General features: G+C 35.2%; 1 protein-coding gene across 8 annotated transcripts in view; it reads right to left on the minus strand.

The window, feature by feature from the left end:
- The window catches only part of LOC126769920 (oxysterol-binding protein-related protein 1), a 31,600-nt gene that overhangs the window by 8,350 nt on the left and 2,381 nt on the right, over nt 1-20,869 (minus strand). Inside the window, exons 5-13 of one of the 8 annotated variants that reach the window (XM_050488913.1) lie at nt 20,229-20,374; nt 18,739-18,948; nt 17,579-17,699; nt 16,906-17,045; nt 16,523-16,633; nt 16,325-16,417; nt 15,319-15,388; nt 14,761-14,880; nt 14,523-14,673 (exon numbers count right to left, since the gene is read on the minus strand). In XM_050488913.1, the coding sequence (XP_050344870.1) occupies nt 14,523-14,673; nt 14,761-14,880; nt 15,319-15,388; nt 16,325-16,417; nt 16,523-16,633; nt 16,906-17,045; nt 17,579-17,699; nt 18,739-18,948; nt 20,229-20,374 (1,162 nt within the window). Of the gene's footprint in view, nt 1-6,708; nt 6,922-10,805; nt 10,975-14,522; nt 14,674-14,754; nt 14,881-15,318; nt 15,389-16,324; nt 16,418-16,522; nt 16,634-16,905; nt 17,046-17,578; nt 17,700-18,738; nt 18,949-20,228; nt 20,375-20,869 lie in introns of those variants that run through there. The other 7 variants (XM_050488904.1, XM_050488951.1, XM_050488941.1 and 4 more) reach the window with 7 other exon arrangements.

Genomic DNA, 20,869 nt, shown 5'->3' on the forward strand with positions numbered 1-20,869 from the left:
CGTTGAGCATATACGAGCATATATATAGTATATTTATACTACCTGGTCGATAGTGGTAATATTCGCTCATAGAAATAATGTTCTGATGTGTTACAATATAATAAATCGAGCCCGTTGGCGTGGTTGGTAGATACTTGCCTTTTCACGCCGAAGGTTGTGGGTTCGATTCCCACCCAGGACAGACATTTGTGTGCATGAACATGTCTGTTTGTCCTGAGTCTGGGTGTAGTTATCTATATAAGTATGTATTTACAAAAGAAAAGTAGTATATGTAGTATATCAGTTGTCTGGTTTCCAAAATGTCCCAGGATATTATTATTATTATTATTATAAATGATATGTGAGAACTCAGAAGCCTGTTTAAGATTTCACACAAATTCAATCATTAAAAATTTCATTGTTTCTCCTCATAACTATTTGGGCATATGAAAAGCAGCTTTGAAAGTTGTCAACTCTTGGAGAACAGATGCAGAACAAGAATTTATAATAATGTTAACATTAGAGTGAAGCTCACTTGATGGTAAATAGGGTAATGGTTATAGATAACAAATACAAACACGATTGTCATTAAAATCAACCTACACAGATTGCTCATGACGCAGTACGGACGAAAAGTACATATCCATGTAATTCAACGGAGAAATACTGCTAGCATTCTTACGAACATTCCGGTATGTTTACAATACTATACGAATGACGCATTAAAAATTATAATTTATCCTTGAACCAGATTATATTAACTATAAATAGTCTTTCTCTAATACTTAGTAAAAAGAAAAATAGTAAATTAATTTATGTTAACCATTTTGTTGGCATTCAAGGATAGTACTAATTGGATTATTTGAAACGCCAAGAATATTCAACTCTATGCTTGATTAAATATTTAATTCGTTAAATAAAAGATTAAACATGAGGCAAAAAATAAAGAAAAAAAATATATAAATTCTAACCTTAAATTAATATAATATTTAGCAAATCTGATTAAAAAATTTAATCCAAATGGGATATAAAAAATAACTTTGAAATAACATGAAAATCAGTAAAAGATTAATTCGATTTTTCTAGGAGCCGGTGACGAAAATTTTAATGGCTACTAGTTCGTCTATATAGGTTTCGGAGTACTGTTTCAATTTAAACAATATCGAACAATCTAATTAGACTACAATAACATTATGACCAATTAGTATGTATATATATTGAAGTTAAAGAACTAAAATAAAAAAAATATTGGACATAAAATAATTTATTTATTATTTCCACAAATAAAAATAACGTAGTGAGCGTTCCCCATATTCGACGTACAATTATCGAACGCTTAGAACGAAGCCGTAAGTAAATAAAACCTTACGAACATTAAAAATATAAGTTTTAATCTCGATAAGCGATCAAAACGATAAGCGAAACGTAGCAAGACCAGCTACATTTATACGAAAGAAATACGAAACAACAAAATGTTGTGGAAGTATCTACACAAGTATAAATCAGAGTACGGAAGCTCGCTCGCTATCGATCCAACATGATGACCTTGTAACATGTGCTCATAGAGTAAGGCACCATACATGGAAATGGATATCATTTTGATGTAACATATTCAAAATATACTGAAAAACAGACTCGTACAAATTGAAATCATCATTTTATACTTGTTTAACTGTAAAATAATTGATTAATCGTTTCTTATATAAAACGCTTAAATCGTAATACATATAACTATGGCGTACGTCAGTAATTTCGTAAATTTGGCATTGTATTTTCCGACACCTTCAACAATCGTCGTCATATTTCAACCAATTTAGAAAAAATCCTAATGAATTATACAATTAAACCTACTCATTGAAAGACTTTATCCATTGGTGACAAATGTATGATTATTCGTTAGGTTGATTTTGAGTTAATCGCGTTCAGACAGACAGATGCAGCGCGGGGACTTTATTTTATAATATGGAATTTTGAGTTGGAACTTTTGAAACCATTATATATAGCTCTATACGAGCATATTTCATTTACTTGTATGCTCTCAGGTTAATCTAAAAAGCACAACTATCTGTTGTTATCTATGTATATATTTTGTAGCATTGCTTTTATATTTACAAACTACAAAATGCAAGAAGGTGACTGTTGAAAGTTTCTTTAAATATATGTTACTAATATAATGATTATTAGTCCTTATTTCGTTGCTCAATTAACAAAGGAATTTCGTGTTATAATGTTATATAATATATAATGCGTAAATACAAAGTATAATTTGTAATGTTAACTCCGTATAAATTTATAAAAATCTAGGACAAAATATGGAAGAAATATTTAAAACAAAACATATTTTAATTAAAATAAATTTAAAATACTTTATGAATAATAAATCTGAATAAGACGGCCTTTGTGAGAGACCAAGTAAAGTGTTATGGTAAAATCGTAGGAAATACAGCTGTGACATAAAACCGCTAAATGGTAATTAAATTATTAAAATGATTTAATTATAATGTAGTTAATATATATTTATATTATATTATTTAATAGCCGAGTAGGCCCAGTGGTTTGAACACGTGAATCTTATCTATGATTTCGGGTTCAAAACCTGAAAAGCACCACTGATTTTTTATTTGTTTATAATTCATATTGTGCTAAGCCTTAAGGAAAACATCGTGATGAAACCTGCATGTGTTGGATGAAAATCTACCAAATGTTTGTGTTACTCTGTCATCAAACCTACACTGCGTTAACTGCCTGTTATCAATCAATGAAGTCTTACGAATGACTGCGTTTGTTAAATAAATATGCATACTCTCTAGTCATTATGCCAACATAACAAAGGGACGCCATTCCATAGATTAGACTTGAGAAGAAACTTTATTTCATAACACTAATTTAGTTACGACCAACACACTAGTTCATTACTGCAGTTAAATATGTTAAATTTGTAACCAAAAAGTACCAAGAATATAATATCTTATGTATAAAGCGTTCTGTTGAGTTCTATGCAAACTGTGTGTGTATGTGTCGTGTTTTCAGGTTTGTAGAGTGAGTGAGTCAGTGTGATTACAGGCACGAGGGATTTACTTCGCATGACTGACTTGTAAGAACAGTGGGCTTAGACAAGTGTATTTCATTCGAGTTACTATTGCCTTTCTACGTTTTTACCTCATTCTTTGATCACGTGACCTAATAAATAATTACTTTTCGGTTTTATAAAATTCGTCGATCGATATTTTACTTGTCTTTTTGTCTAGACGCGTTGTTAATATCTTTTCTATTTATTATTATTTATATGGAAGGTGGTTAACATCATCAAATAATAAATTAAAATATTTTTTATCCACGCTGCCAAACTGGGCACCACAAAGCTTGAGCAACGTGGTGAAAAAAAATCTTTATGACTTTGACTTAAGAGGATTTGACAAAGAATTTGGCCAGTTGTGGTCAATAATGATTTACTTTAACATAACTTAATTTTTCACAAATAAGTATTTTAACAATTGTCAATTTTCTATTGTTTAACAAAGAGTTTTGAAATGGTAAGTCACAGCACTAAATTAGAATAATAAATATAGGTTCAGTAAGAGTATATTGAATCATACAAAACTGTGTACATAATAGCCTTCGGGGATCGTTATTCGAGTCGGGATCGATACCAGCGCCAATACGAGCGTCCATTTTTATCGGCATCCTTTGGAAACATTGCGGTTTCAAGGACCTTTAAGAACAAATATTATTCTGATATTGCGAGAAAAAATATACTTTATATTATATTAAATAACCTGTTCTTTTAAAAAAAAGTTAGTTACTTATAATATCAGTATCGTAGCAAGAAATATCATTTTTTTATGTTACTAAGACTGTCTTATTCTAAATATTTGTTTTTTTTTTATATTCTAAATGTCCTAAAACACTCAGGTAGATCTACACGAAATATTCTTTTATACGAAATATTTAGATTTTTTCTGTACAAGAATTAAAATACTTTTAAAATAAATTAGTTATATTCGACGAATCAATGTTTATTATAAAAATATAATGTCTTAAAATGTGTATATAGATTATGAGTAATCAAAAAACAAACTGTCATTATTTTAATTTAACTTTAATGCCATAACGTTTTTTTCTTACAAAAATATTTGTATCACAATAAATTGGCTTATTGCTAGATTTAATCAACATGATTTCTGATTAATAAATATTATCGAACGCGTACCTATAACAATATGCCGTTATTGTTATACGCATTCATATTTATATATCTTTTGTGTCTGTGCTTATGACATAAGATAATTATTCCAAATAACATATTTGAAATCGGAGAGTTTGAAAACGTAAAGATAACAAACGTAAAGTTAAACAGTTACAATTTTAAAAATCGAATTCATTACAAATATTTCAAATGAAAAGTTCAGATCAATCAAAATTTAACAATGTCAATGCTTATCTAGGCCAAATATTTTATTAAAACGCCAGTAGTAGACTCGCTACCACGATAACTTATTTATAACTTGAACAGACTGTATGCTATATGCTATATGCTATATGCTATATTTATGTTGCTTAGACTCATGTATTGGAACAACATAATTCAGCCGAGCGAGCCGAAGGTATAAATAAAGCTTAAATTCAAAACAAAACCAACTAATTCCAATTGTTGTTAAATTTTAAATTAAAAAAAAAAGAGCCATCTTGTGGGCTGGCAAGGCGGGAGTGTCTTGTGCAGAACATTCTTCCCGACTATACTAGCCGTCGTCGCGTTTCGACTCCACTACCACTTACCATCAGGTGGAGTGGAATCATTTGCTTTCCCGGTTTTTATATAAAAAAAAATACAATATAAAAAGGGAAACCATTTTTTTAAATAGAAAAACTTAAATCATTTCACAAGATACGGTAAATAAAAGATATTGAATAAATAAAATAATATTAATTCTTCTAAGTGTTATCATAGTCAAAAAACATAAAAAAATTTTGGAGATTTATAAATTTTACTCGCCATAACTTTGACTCATTTGTCCTCGGCTAATTTGACCTTCTTTCTAAAATTGTTTAATCTACACAGATTTGGAGTTATACTTTATGGCGGACATTAGTCACACGAAGTTCCAGCGCGTAATAAAAATTTTATTACAATACATAAACATCGTACAGCAATTTCCAGAAATATGTTTCAATTTGTTGCTTATGTTTGTGTGTTACCCTATTATTATGAAATTTTATGATACACTTTGTCAGGAGTACAGAAAAGGACATAGATTACCTAACATCAGCTTTTTCTCCTCCTTTTTCTCCGTCTCACAGGTAATAGAAGCTGCTTTCGGAAAATAATAACGTCCCACAGCTGAGCAAATTGGAAATTATTCGATCAGACTGATCCAGTGTGGATTAACTAAAGACGAGGCAAAATTTCATCCGAGACATGCATCCGGTTGCCTGACTGTTTTCCTTCACCGGGGAGCATAACATCAATTATAATCACAAATTAAGCTTATATAAGCTCAGCAGTGCTTACCCACCCACGTCCTTCGACCTGGTACTTGTAGGTAATACAAATCATTGATGTTTGACGAATAAGTGATGGGTGGCGACCTATTCAGACAGACTTACACTAAGGCAAGCTCGTAAGTGATTCATATAAATACAAGTAATTAGCAACTTGTCCAAGATTAATAAGTAGTTTAGTTAAGTTCATTTAGATCTAAATACAATCATTATTTCCACGTTTAACCCATAAACAGGTCACAAGACTATTAGGTAATGTGTATTCTGTCGTCTCCCCCTATTACGAGGAGGCGACGCAACGTTGAGTGAGTGGCGGCAATCTGTAGGTAATTGATTATTATCGTGTCGAGGGTTGATTTAACAAGCTGTTGCTAGTTTCAAGCTATTTTGGATTTGTACCTATTGAATGAATTATTGATGAAAAATGTATAAGTATAGATGTATAATATTTAAAGTAAGTCATTGAACGGAACTGTCGAAATTGACAAATAAATTTTTGGGATAGCAATAATTTCAGTCCTGTCAAATTAATATAGACTGGGTCATCCTAATTAATAAGGCAAACTGGCGAACATTCCAATTTATGGTAAATAACCACAGCCCATAGACAAGTGTAGGCAAAATTAATCATTTCATTTCACACACAATTCACATTGATGTTATATTCTTTGAGGCTTTAATTACAGCCAAATTTCTTTTTCAAATTTGAAAGGTGATCGATTTAAATGAAACTTACTATTGAAAATCCTGAGACATGATGAAAAGTGAAATCACGAAAATAGGTTTTAAAAATAGTGTATTCTCAACATCCATACGCAGTAGATTTACCAGCAGATCGGGAGGTTTGAGCCTAGGTAGGCAATTTTTTTTTAATGTTAACAACTGAGAATGCATGAACATGGACAAAATCTGTACACGGATTTAAAATGGCTTACAGAAAGAAGTCTTCAAGATTTTTTTTTCATTTTAAATTAAGATTTGAGGTATTATACAAACGTTATTTGTAAATTTTCAACAATATTGTTGAATTACAAAAAGAAAGTACGTAGTAAGCACTCAGGCTCTGAAAATTATAGGGGTAAATAAGGTCGAAATAAATATGTAGACCGTATTATACTTGGAAAATATGTAAATCCGTTATCCGTCACTGACCATACGAACAAATGCGCACAGCGTCTCGTTTAAGCTACACCGTCAACCATAAAGCGAAGTTCACACAAAGCAACTTACCTATATTTGTACAGCCGGCGATCATGTTCCATCTTACACCTGAAGCTCCCCCGTCGCTACTACCGCTAGCGACGCTCCGTAACTCGAACAACACTATATATAACTGTCTTTTTTGCTGTTTCTGTTCTTTAATCCTCAGTTCCCATTATACCGCTACAATGTACCTTGTGTTCGGAATTTGTGTATTGAATAAAAATTAAGCAGGCAACATACCTAATTTAGTACTTGTGACAACTGGAATCTGGCAAGTCTTATGCAGTGGCAACACAATTGTTTATACACAAGGTTACGGTTAGATTTGGAATAGAAGCGTTTAAAAAACAAAATGCTGTAGGAAGAAATTTAAAAAGCAGGTTGGCATTACTTGTATTAAAATTACTTTGAAATAGTATATACACACCACTATAAAGAAATATTTAATCGCGATTTACTTTTGATGAGTTTAAAAAAAGAAATAGCCGAATCGGATCCAACTTGAAGATTAAAAATTTTTAGTTAGAAATCTACTCGTGTCCGGGCTAAGAAACGTTACAGTAGCCCACCCGCGGCTGTTCTTAGATTATGATAATGGTTACAATCATACATATTATATATGTATGATTGTTATATCCCTTCTATTACATATTATAATATGTAATAGAAGGGATTGCAATACAAGGGTTGCACCGATGGTGAAAATGTGCTCAAAACATAAAAGTTATTTCGTCTCAAAAATCAATATATATTAATTTTATTACTATAATTTTTTAAGTTTTACGGCCTCATCACATCAGATATTTGGAAAAGCCTTACAGTTATATACAAACATATGTAATGTTTGCTTGATGATAAATTATCTATGAATGAGAATTGATCTATGGTCTTTTTTAAATTTATTATATTACGTCTACTTTAAGTCAATGTTCGTTTGTTCTCAAATTTGTATATTATATCGATTTATTTCAATAATTTAATTTTATATAAAAATAAAATGTTTACCGAGGTAATTTATTATTTCTATTTATTTGTGTCAATGAGTTTTAATTGATAATTTATAACAGTCAAATAAAATATTACATATAAGTACCTCACAATGTTTTTTTTTAAGTGAGCACTTAATAATTTCTTACGATTGTTGAGTTCGAAGACGATGTTTTTGTTACGATATTAGTCTAAAAACGTAGCTTACTGCCAATTTGCCAAAAAACGTCTGTCATTATTTTTTTTTAGCATGACTATTTAAAAATGCATAGATTTAAATATGAAGGCGTGTTGTATGTTAGATAGCAAAGAGCTATTGATTTAATATGTCTGCAGTTCTATTTTAGACAATGCAATGCACCCTTTGAAAACCCCATTGAATGAGTCACCCTTGGCGCCTTATCAGAGTGGTATGAAAACTTTATTCTATTATAATATATATACATTGGTATATGAAAATTATATAGATTGAACGACTGGCCAAATGAATTTATTGATTTATCTTTCGTTCACAAATAACTATTTTCGATAATCTATAATAAAACAATGTGAAGGAATCGTTTTAAGACGAATATATTATTATTAACTTTAAAAAAAAAATCAACAATATACTCTGAAATTCAATGACTACTTATTCAAGAGCTAGCCTATATATTAAAAAAAAAACAAATCTTAAAGATTTTGAGTTAAATAATTAATGTATCAATTGACAAACCCAAAACAACTAGGTATCACGGAACAGTCTGAAAGAATTTAGAATGACTTATCAAGTTTGACTATATTGCTTTTATAATATGCATGGGACGAATTTAGCTTATAGTATTCGTAAGAAATACTACTCTAATAAGCATATTTGAAATGTTAACAATTGTTTATCGTGAAACACACTGGATTATATTATAAGGTTTCACTTTAAACATAAATACAGTGAAGCCTAATTAGCGTTTCAAGAGCTGTATGACGATAACATAATGTAGTATTATACTTACAAAACTTTCGTATCTCAATATTATAGTTTTCGACTAGCCTAAAGCAAACCTTCCTTAATAAGATGTAAATAATTATACAATAATTTAAATATATGCTAATAAAATCTCTTTCTCTCTTTATTTCAATAACTACATAGTAGATTTTTTATATAATTTCCAAATTAAAACGAGGAATCCTTTAATAATCTATTGTAAAATAGTACCAAAAAAAAATATAGGTCAGATACATGCAGAAGTTTCTATAACTATATATTATAAAATATATTACGATATCAAATTTGGAACACACAAAGTGCTGGCAAATAATATAAGTAGCTATAAGGAAATGATAATCACGAACAGCTGCTTTATTAACTGTCGACCCTGAAAGTTAATCTACATTCGGTTAATTAAAATAGTACGGGCTGAAAGTCTATTTAGTATTATAATAATGTAGAATTTAATATATATCGTAATTTGCATTCAACAATAACCTGCGATTGAATTTGTTACTTGTTGCTCTTTTTTTATAGGTTGGCGGACGAGCATATGGGCCACCTGATGGTAAGTGGTCACCAACGCCTATAGACATTGGCATTGTAAGAAATATTGACCATCGCTCACATCGCAATGCGCCACCAACCTTGGGAACTAAGATGTTACGTCTCTTGTGCCTGTAATTACACTGGCTGACTGACCCTTTAAACCGGAACACAACAATAACAAGTACTACTGTTTTGCGGTTGAATATCTGATGAGTGGGTGGTACCTACCCAGACGGGCTTGCACAAAATCCTGCCCTCAGTGTAGTAGTGCTCAATTGTCACAAATGTGCTTGTTCTTCAAAGTTTATTAGCATACGGGGTTGAACGAATATTATACGGTATTAATTTGTATATTAAAAGAGACATAAATAAAGCTATTCTGTAAGAGCATAATTGAAAATCGAGACCAATCTTGAGAACACGATCGAGAAATTTCAAAAAGCGATATGCGTTATTTGCTATACTGACATTTAAGGCGTACCGTTACCTAAGTAATTATCGTCTTGTTCAGCTCAATTGTTCATATTCAAAATGTTCTTAGTTGTTGTATTTACCTAATCTATGTTTATACCAAAATCACAAATGGTGCAACAATATGTAAGTTATCTAAGCTGAAACAAAGTGCGAACAACTTGTTTAAGCTGGCTGTAAGCCAGGATCTAGACGAGCATAACACATCACAGATGCGGTAACAATATTTCGAAACGTATATGGCTCGAAACGTATTTTTAATAAAGTAAACACGATATCAGTCTTATAATAATCTATGGTTGGAATTAAAACAGTAAATCGTCTGAACGCCTTATATATTATCGCACGTCCTCCACTTCATATGGATTGTCGCATGTTGCTTTTAATATAAGAAAAATAACGAATTTTTGCAACAAATTCCAATGGAACAAAATAAATATTTAACTAAGATAAGTCTTAGTTATAAAAGACTGAGCCAGGTTCATAAGTCAATTTGTTTGAAAAGGATAAAAAAAACTATTGTCTACTTATTCTTCAACGCTAATTATATACTACTTATAATCTGTATTTTAAAGTATATATTAATAGTTAGTAACGCTATAAGCATATATAATATCTCGATTAAAATCGTTATTAAATATTATATTATGTTAAATAAAAATGATCATTATTAATCATAATATTATTTTAAGTACCAGTCAGAAACAGGTATTAAAATGTGGTTATTCTTATATAACATTATGAAAAGTAAAATAGACGTTAAAGTTAAGTTAGTTAAGAAAATTCTAGACGTATTTTTGACGTAACTCACGTACCTACTTTTTAAGAAAAAAAAAATTTGAATTCTAGGTTAAGTAAATGTTGTCTCTACGTATTAAAAGACTTTGGAGCAAATGTGTCCCTCGACGTGACAATCTACAGTACCTACAACTGGAGGCGCTTAGAATGAGGTCAATTTTAATACAGTTCTCGTTTATTTCAATTAAAATTTTTATATAATATTATATAGTTATTAATTTGCTTTAATTTTACTCTTCGTAAAAATATCGTAAAATCTTCGTCCTATTGTTTAATTTAAAAATAAAAAAAAACGTAGGGAAAAATAATTAGATCTACAAGCAAACTAAAAAATACAATTACGATTATTACATACAAACCAACATCAAAACTATAGCATTTTAGGTGCAAGCGTCACAGTGACACAAAAATCAAACAAGCCAGCAGTTCAATTACGTAACCAGATGGACACTCACGATCCGACTGGCATGTGTGGAATGTGTGATATTCGCGGACGCTGTGAGACGTGTGCACGCGGCGAGCGCTGCAACGCAACTGGCAGAGGTCGGGCGAGACAAGTGGGCACCGTCCCCTCCCCACACCACAGAAAATATTGTGGCGCCCATCGTGGGGCGTAATACCTCTCACCGACTGACAGTACGACGTACAACTATAATGGCACGGAAAATCTCTTGAAATACTGCAGGTATATAGTTACCCTTTATGCTGGAGTTTATGAATCACCTTTTTCTGTTCCGTTATTAGGTCGGCGAAATGGTTTTACAATGCGGAATTCATTGCTATCTTTATATTCTAAGCTTAGATATTTAGTTTTCTTCACAATTGTATTTAAAAATATATGAAATTGAAATGTACGTATATTCGTAATTGTAAAATTGGAATAAAAAAAATTAAATAAAACAAAAGGGTAAAAAATATATAATTTCTTTTAATGTCCAATCATTTTCATAAAAGCTACAAACAATAATAATAAAAAAATAAAAACTTATTACATAATATTAAGTATTTATCACATCATTCCCTGCTCAGGTACGCAACGAACACAAACACATTAATTTGTTATTAATAACTGCTAATCAAAACATTCAAAGGAATAATAATAATTAATCATATAAAATGGCACCTCACATTTGTATAATAGTTTTTGTGCGTATTGCATAATAAAACAAGAAAATCCCAAATTTAACCTACACACCCTGTTTTCAGAAAATTATAGTAGTATTATTATTTTTTTAAATAATTATTATTCGTTATTTGTAGTCTCATTGTTATATATATTTAACTTAACTTCGTTTTGTCATCATACCGACTTTTTCAATTAATTTTAAGAGTTCGCTCAAACTAAATATTATAACAGATTATTTAAGATTTATTTGAATTATGAAATGTTTTCATAATCAAATATTTAATAACGAGATAAAAACAACAAAATGTTATCTCCCAAGCAATTTATTACTATCAAAACGTTTTTTTTTTTTTTAAATGAAACAACCGATTGGCCAAGTCAATCCTTTTTGGTCCTAAACTATTTAGAAGTTAATTTGTTGTTTTGCCAAAAGTAACAGAATTGACGAATATCCTCTTAATCACAAGAGACGAACTTAAACGCGATCTTATTAAAATGATAGCATACGTAAACAAATCAATTGTTAGGATATTTTCGAGAACAAACTCGAAACACCGCAGAAGACGGTCGTGAAATGTCAAATTGATTTGCGATATTGACCATAATAATTATAACATTACAAGAATACACGGATCAAAATAGTATATCAACATAAGTCGGTTGCCAACATATTACGGGCGAGTAATGTAGTAAGTTCTCACTTTTTTGTAAATATTCGTGATAATAAGTATATTCGTCAGTAAGTCTGTACATCGCATAACCGCGCGAGTTAAACAATCAAATCAACAATTAATATTGAAGTCATTTATCTATTATTTATTTCATGACATTTTATCTCCAGACACGTTGTGTTTTTGCCAAACGAACACGAAAACTATTAACTCATTTTTGTTTAATTTACATTTATTAATTTGTGGTAGGGCTTCGGGTGTTGGTAGATACCACACGCTAATCAGACATTCTACCACCAAACAGCAATACTGATGAAGGCTGAGTGAGTCAGTGCAACTACAGGCACAAGGGACATAACACTTTACGGCATTACTTATAAACGTTGCGTTGCGTCTGATTAGTTAAAAGATGCTGTCTTCTTCTTTCGAATGTGAAATAAATAATGACAAAAAGAGATAAATTGGTGTTTAACTAAAAAACCGTTAGGCAACATTTAAAAGTAAAAGCGTCAGTTCCCAAGGTTGTGCTGCATTGATTTTGTGAGTAATGTTTAATATTTCTCACAGTGCCAATGTCTGGGCAGTGGTGATTTGTGATTCGTACGTCCGCCTACCTGATATTATGAAAAAAAAAATATATCATATGACTATTAAATTTGCTGGATGCGACGCTCATCTAAAGTTTTTAAGTAACGGTTCTAGATATAAAATGTCATAAGAATTTAGAAGGACTTTGAATGGACTGGATATACCGACCTTTAAAAATTATACTCAATTTGTGATAAATAATACTGTTTAACACTTGCATAACAATAACAAAATTACTAAAAGAATATTTTTTCTGATACTTAATTTTAAATAGGCACTGAGATGGATTTTTTAAATATAATTTAGTAAATTGGAAACTAAATTCGCACTGTCCCTGAGCCCAACGTAGTTGCCGTTTTTAAATATTATCATCTCACTTATAGTAATATGTATAGAATAAAAGTTTTTTTGCACTGACATCTTTATTCTATGTATTTTTATTTATTTTTAAGTTGAGCTGCAGTCAACCTCCTATTTAACCTATGAGGTTACATAACCTATCAGCACAATAAGCTGGAACGAATAGTCATTTATATAATTGTAGATCAAGTATTTAATTATTATTTTTTATAAAGCATTAGTAGGAAGTTTTATTGCTGGCATCCGCCATTGTCACAGATTAAAAATATCTTAAGTATAACTTCGATGATTAAATGCGAAAATCTTATTAAGTAAAATTTGTACTTCGATAGAATTTATAACGACCACTCGGAACTGAAACAAAAACAAAATAAAATTAAAATAAATAACATACTTTTAACACAGCTTACACATAAATAAGACAAAGGCTAAATCATAGAAAACAGTGTTATGAAATTAATGAAATATATGAGATTAGAATGATTTGAAAAAAAAAAAATGAAACAACGAAGGTCGTATTTAATGTTTTGTCAACAACAAGAACAACGTTTCCTTACACGTGCCCTTCTAGTAGCTTCGAAAGCGTAAAGGTGAAGAATGAGCAAGCTGATCACGCTCCACCGCAACCATTACGAGGCCCCAAAACTTACCACCGCTGCTGTCTTGCTAAATAAAAACGAAACGAAAAACGAAAAGTACCTCACAAAATCACCAAACCAAACCATTGTGTAGTGTGTTGAGTGTACTGTACACGTGTCCCCCCTGCGACACGAGTGTGCCGAGCGAGTGTGCGGCGTGGTGCGTGTATGTACCTGGGCTTGCCGTGTCGTGTGTACGGGCGCGCGTTCCTGTACACGTGTCCCCCCTGCGACACGAGTGTGCCGAGCGAGTGTGCGGCGTGGTGCGTGTATGTACCTGGGCTTGCCGTGTCGTGTGTACGGGCGCGCGTTCCTGTACACGTGTCCCCCCTGCGACCCGAGTGTGCCGAGCGAGTGTGCGGCGTGGTGCGTGTATGTACCTGGGCTTGCCGTGTCGTGTGTACGGGCGCGCGTTCCTGTACACGTGTCCCCCCTGCGACACGAGTGTGCCGAGCGAGTGTTCGGCGTGGTGCGTGTATGTACCTGGGCTTGCCGTGTCGTGTGTACGGGCGCGCGTTCCTGTACACGTGTCCCCCCTGCGACACGAGTGTGCCGAGCGAGTGTGCGGCGTGGTGCGTGTATGTACCTGGGCTTGCCGTGTCGTGTGTACGGGCGCGCGTTCCTGTACACGTGTCCCCCCTGCGACACGAGTGTGCCGAGCGAGTGTGCGGCGTGGTGCGTGTATGTACCTGGGCTTGCCGTGTCGTGTGTACGGGCGCGCGTTCCTGTACACGTGTCCCCCCTGCGACACGAGTGTGCCGAGCGAGTGTGCGGAGCCGGATGACGCCGACAGTCGCCCACTCAGCTCCAGGTTATCCTCGTTTGTAGGAGTCCTCTCGCCTAAAGAAAGTGGCTCATAAAATATTTGCAGTATGCAACAACAATTTTATTAAAAATTACATCAAAAACATATGATCTTACCATTACTATCACCATCGATGCTACCGACTGGAGTTCTCCTCGTGAGGTCGGGACTGCTCCCCCAGGGACTGAGTGCGCCCAGCGGGCTAGATAGACCCGCCGTCACCAGGGTATCGTCATCGGAATCTAAATAAGAACTTGGATATTGAAGGAGCTTTATAACCACCACCTCTCTGGGCACCACTACCCGACGTTTTACCAAAAAATATCCATACTTACTTTGTTACGTCTTTAACAGTGAGCGAGCCAATTAACAACTAACAACTATTTATGGCATTCCTGACTGTGTATTGCGCTGCCAATGTCAACGGAGTGATGTGTCGAATAACCTACCATAGCGTATAATAAAACCGGGTGGTAAGTAGTATCTTTTTCAGTAGCGAATAAAATATCCAAAGGCGATTAAACTAACTAAAAATGACACTGACTCACTCACCACACACAAGCAATCTTTGACTGTTTGGCAGCGGCAAAGTACTGTGGCAGTAAATATACCAGGTCTGCTAACAACAAATCAGAGCCTCCGTATTTAGACTGCAGTTTTATTAATATTAATTTATTTACCATCGTATACGTCGTAGAAATTTTCTTTTGAGTCATTCGTTGATTGCGAGTTCTTTTTCTTTTTTTTACTCTGTAAATAGAGAAACAGTGTATACATAGTCTTATATAGCGATCAATAATATGTTTGCACGATATATAACCCGCGCGCTATAAGAATGGTATGGAAATGAAACCTTGTTAAAGTATATCGAAAATGTCAGTTTTCGAGCGACGCGTTAGCAAAGCAGTTCTGAACAATAATTATTTAACTCTGAGACGAAAATAGGGATAATCGTAGCAGATTATTTCTATTTAGGTATCTATAGGTAGGCAGACAAGGCCCAATTGGGGCCACTAAATGGCCACTAATGGTAAGTGGTCACCACCGCCCATAGACATATATATAGACACTGTATGAAATATTAACCATTCCTTATATCGCTAATGGCTGCAGTTACACTGCCTCATTCAACCTACGAATCGGAACACAAAAATACTAAGTTTTATTGTAAAGAGGTAGAATATATAATGACTAGGTGGTACCTACTCACCCTACCACCAAGAAGGTGTTTGTATGTATGTATAATGAACTACCAGAATTATTTCACTTGATTTTAAAATTGTATTGATTTTTTACTCATTCTGAAAATCGTACAATCATAACTTTCTAAAATAATGCAGTGAAAAATCCACACTAACAAACAAGTGATAATACGCATCTCGCGAGCATCGACGCGAGTTTGCCGACGCGTCCGTTGGCAAGCTGACCGCGTGTCTCACAGTTCCAAAAGGTCGCATCCCATTTGGATTGCGCGCGGATTATGTTATATGGTGACACAATACTGAATAAATATTTCTTTACGTTCAGTGCGACATTTTAGCCGGATTTAGTGTTGAGAAAATTCTTGTATGTATTATCAAATAAAAGTGTCGTATCTTTGTATGATGTATCAAAATTGTCTAATTTCACGATTCAAAACCTCAAAACGATTAGTATTTTACAGATACGGTAAGCCGGAGGACCTACCTTCGTCAGCTCCTCCGCCACCGACATCTCTAGCGCGTGGTGCGTGCGCGCGAGCGCCGCCAGCGCCTCCTCTAGCACTCTATTCCTCTCTATCTGCGAGCACATTTCATATTTAGTATCATTTCAAATATTTATGTCACATGAATGTTTCGTTTAAGCAAAAGCAACTCAGATAGGATAAGATGTGGGCGTCCGCACCTGCAGCGCGAGCGCGTGTCGGTCGCGGTCGCGCGCCTGCGCCACGAGCGCGGCGCAGTGCCGCAGCGCCGCCAGCGCCGCCTGCCCCGAGCCGCACGCGTGCTGGAAGCGCTGCACACACACCGCCGCGCTCAGCCGGGCTACTATACCACGCCTCACACCGGACACGTCAACTCGCTACTTCCTCGCTGCCGTAATACGAGGGGCCGGCAGTCTCTTGTCATTGCGACAAAGATTTCACTCGTGTCTCACTCGCGACACGAAATCACTTTACGTGTAATTCTATCAGAACACAAGTTCTGCATGGTTTTAATAAATCTAACTTTACATCTCAGTTGAATGCAAACGATATATGAATGGTATAGGGAGGCAGCGGCACGCACCATGCAGGCGGAGTGGTGCAGCGAGTTGCCGACGGTGACGCTGCGGTCGAGCGCGGCCACGATGGCGCCGCACTCGCGCAGCTGCGTGTCGAGCAGCGCCAGGCTGTTGGTGGCCGCCGTCAGCGCGTCCTGCATCGAGCCTGCGGGCAGACGCACTCACCTGTACTGTCTTAAATTTTGCCGTCAAAAGCGTGTCTTCTCATTATATATACCAGGGAAAATAGTCCACTGTTCAATAAAAATGTTACTAAAATAAAATAAAAAATATACTTATTTACAAAATCATACTATCAAAGATTTTTTATGAGCACTTTTTAATAATCATATGACAGAATTAAATACTATGTAAGAGGTTTTTATGTAAGAGGACAGGAAGCTCGTCTGATGAAAAGTGACCACCGCTGCCCATGAACACGTACAACACCGGAGGTCTTACAGGTGCTTTGCCAAATATTCCTATGTCATATCAGTTCGGAAAAATTGCCGACTAAAGCTCCATGGAGTGGTTTTGGTTGTTGCAATAATATTTTACAATGTAAAACTATTATGGATTTAATTCAAAATGTAGTTTCTATTTACGCTTTTACTTTTGTGTGTGTGTGTGTGTGTTTTTATCATTTAAGTATTTTTGTAATACTACAAGACAACTATACATCAAACCGGATCCACTAACCAAGCGGCTTGCACTCGTCTTCCAGGTCCTCCGTGGCCTCTTTAGCGGTGTCCGGTCCGGCGCCGGCCCACAGGTAGTGTCCGGAATACGCGATGTGTTCCTTTAGCGCTGTTATCCACGACTGGAAACAAATATTTTCATCGATGAAAACAAACGAATAATTTAAATACATTATTCAATATCATGATACTAATATGTCATATTAATTATTGTTAAGAGTAAACATGTTTGTTACTGTTTGTCAAAAGATGGCGTTGATTCATTATTTGAAATTCCTGAATCACGCTGTTCTAGGCTTTTTGTTATAGTACGTATACAATGTTACAAAATTGACCAAATTTATTAAAGTACTGTAAACAGTGAAATATAGTTATTATTTCGTTCATCATTTGGTCCCTCCGAGTACTTCGGGAGTAATCATTGAGGTCCTTCGAGCCGGATATGAACCAGCAACCTGTGGATATACAGTCCACGTTTTTCCTTACATAAATACTAAAACATGGTCATTGCTCTCAGTTTTAAGATACACATATATGTATACAGCTCATTCCAATAAGAGCAAAAACAAAAAACAACTTTGGCGTTAAATCGACGCGATACAATTGATGATGATCTTGAATAATTTATGTATGTGTGCGTTTTGAATGTAGGCTAACTTTAGAAGTAAAATTACAGTGGATAGGATAGTCAAGAACTGTTTGTAGTGCATAGTACAGTAGACATATTAGCAAATCGCATGCGATACTGTTTTTTTCGTTTGGAAAAAGGTATTTGGAAATACGAAAAAGGAGAAGGATATGATCAATTGTTCCGTAACAGCCTATGAACGTCCCACTGCTGAGCTAAAGGCCTCCTCTTCTCTTTTTGAGAAGGTTTAGAGCTTATTCCACCACGCTGCTCCAATGCGGGTTGGTGGAATACACATATGGCAGAATTTTAGTAAAATCGACACATGCAGGTTTCCTCACGATGTTTTCCTTCACCGTAAAGCAAGGGATGAATTATAATCACAAATTAAGCATATGAAAATTCAGTGGTGTTTATCCGGGTTTGAACCCACGATCATCGGTTAAGATTCACGCGCTCTTACCACTTTGGAGGGCCATCTCGCCTCTCCAATTGTAGTTAATAAAAAATATTATTTAATAACAGCTGTTCACCTGTCTACAAGCGGGGACATTACCGGCCTGCGGCACGGCGAGACGGTGATTGTCTCCGTCGCTGAAGGCGATCACAATGAGTGCGGGTTCGGTGTCAGGCGCGGTGAACTTCGCCCCGTCCAGGTACTTCCGGTCCCGCCAGCGACCACCCTCTCGAGCCGCTTCCGCTCGTGAGCCGTAGTAGAGGAGCACACCACGCTGGAGGACCGCCTGAGGAGCAATTATTTTATAAGCGAAAGATAAAAGTTGATTACATTTTTTATGGATTTTTATATTTTTGTTACTTACAATATGGTTAGGTTTAAGAGGCATATGATAAGTGGTCACCACCGCCCATAGACCGGCTGTCAAAAATTAAGAAATATTAATCATACCTGAATTCACCAATGCGCCACCAATGTTGAGAACTAAGATGTCATGTCTCTTGTGCCTGACACACTGGCTCACTCATCCTTTCCACCGGAACACATAAATACTAAGTATTGATGTTTGGCGGTAGAATATTTGATGATGTGTCGGTACCTACTCAACGGGTATGGACACAGCCTACCGCCAAGTGAAACACATAGTATCTGTTATCTTGATACATTCATCCTACTACCGGTTATTCGTACCGTTCTGATCCGGAAGTCCGACGTCTGAATTGTACTATTTTTTTATTTTTTTTATATGCCCCGGAATGGCAAATGACTCTACTCCACCTGATGGTAAGTGGTAGTAGAGTCCAAACGCGACGACGGCCAGTACAGACGGGAAGAATGTTCTGTACTAGCCGTCCCCGCCTTGCCGGCCCGCAAGATGCCTCTTCACGCCGTAAGCAAAATATAACGATTCTTGAATAGAGTAATCAGACATATCCATTGTCCTTCTTCAGTGTTTCAATCGCGATCTATTTGGTTTTGTACGTTTGCGTTAGCGAATCATTAATATGGCGCCCGAAACGGGTAATTTCTGAACGACATCTAATAAAAAAAATACTACTAGGAACAAGCGGTAGAAACTTTATTATTAGTGGGGAGTATACACCATCGATTGATAATATACTTTGCATTGCTGTATTATATTTGATGAGCGTGTGAAATTACAGTGGTCGGTACTGCTAGCGATGTAAAAAGTGATTTATACTTCTTACATTGCAAATATCTATGAGTGTAAACTACTTACCGCGAGGCTTACTTGCTCGTCTTCTGTCTTCCTATAATGATTTAAATATAAAAATCTTTTTTATATTCTATAGTACTAAGCAAAGTCTATTTTAATTTTTATTATATCTTAAGCTACGAACGTTAATGTACGTCTCCGTAAGACGTCCAACAACATTGACCAAAGTCACAGGACACTAATCCCCAAATGAGTATTCTGCAGCAAATGAAGTTTAAGAAGAAAATTAATTATACTACGAAGGCTAGGCTCGGCAAAACGTAGAGAATAAAATCCAAATAATTAAGTTAATTACATAAAACGATATATGAAAGTGAGCGAGAACTGACCCACATCGGGCGCCAGCCGAGGAACCGCGAGCGCTTGAGCAGCGCGCCCTCGAAGCGCGCCGCCGTGCGCTGCAAGCGCTGCACGGGCCGCACGCTCAGCACCTCGCGCATGTCGCCGTCCTTCGCCAGCTCGATCGCCAGCTGGCCTGCGGGCGTCACGTGGCCTTTATCCATTCGCTAAAGACTCCAAGAGCGATCATACGCACACATACATACTATCTTGTATTGAATAATAAATAATTAAAACACGAATATTTTTACAAGCTTGTATATAAAAAAACACAAATAATCAAATCTGAATATAAAATTCAGTTCTACCCAAACGCATGGAGCTGATATTTTGCATACACTTAGGTGCTAGTATACATAGTCAAATATTAAATTGTATCCGTTTTAATACATGGAATAAATTACAGTAACAGCCTGTTAATGTCCCACTGCTGGGCTAAGGCCTCCTCTCCGTTTTGAGGAGAAGGTTTGGAGCTTATTCCACCACGCTGCTCCAATGCGGGTTGGTAGGATACACATGTGGCAGAATTTCATGCAGGTTTCCTCACGATGTTTTCCTTAGCCGTCAAGCACGAGATGAATTATAAACACAAATCAAGCACATGAAAATGCAGTGGTGCTTGCCCGGGTTT

The sequence above is a fragment of the Nymphalis io genome, chromosome 1, assembly GCF_905147045.1.
Source record: "Nymphalis io chromosome 1, ilAglIoxx1.1, whole genome shotgun sequence".
NCBI lineage: Eukaryota > Metazoa > Arthropoda > Insecta > Lepidoptera > Nymphalidae > Nymphalis > Nymphalis io.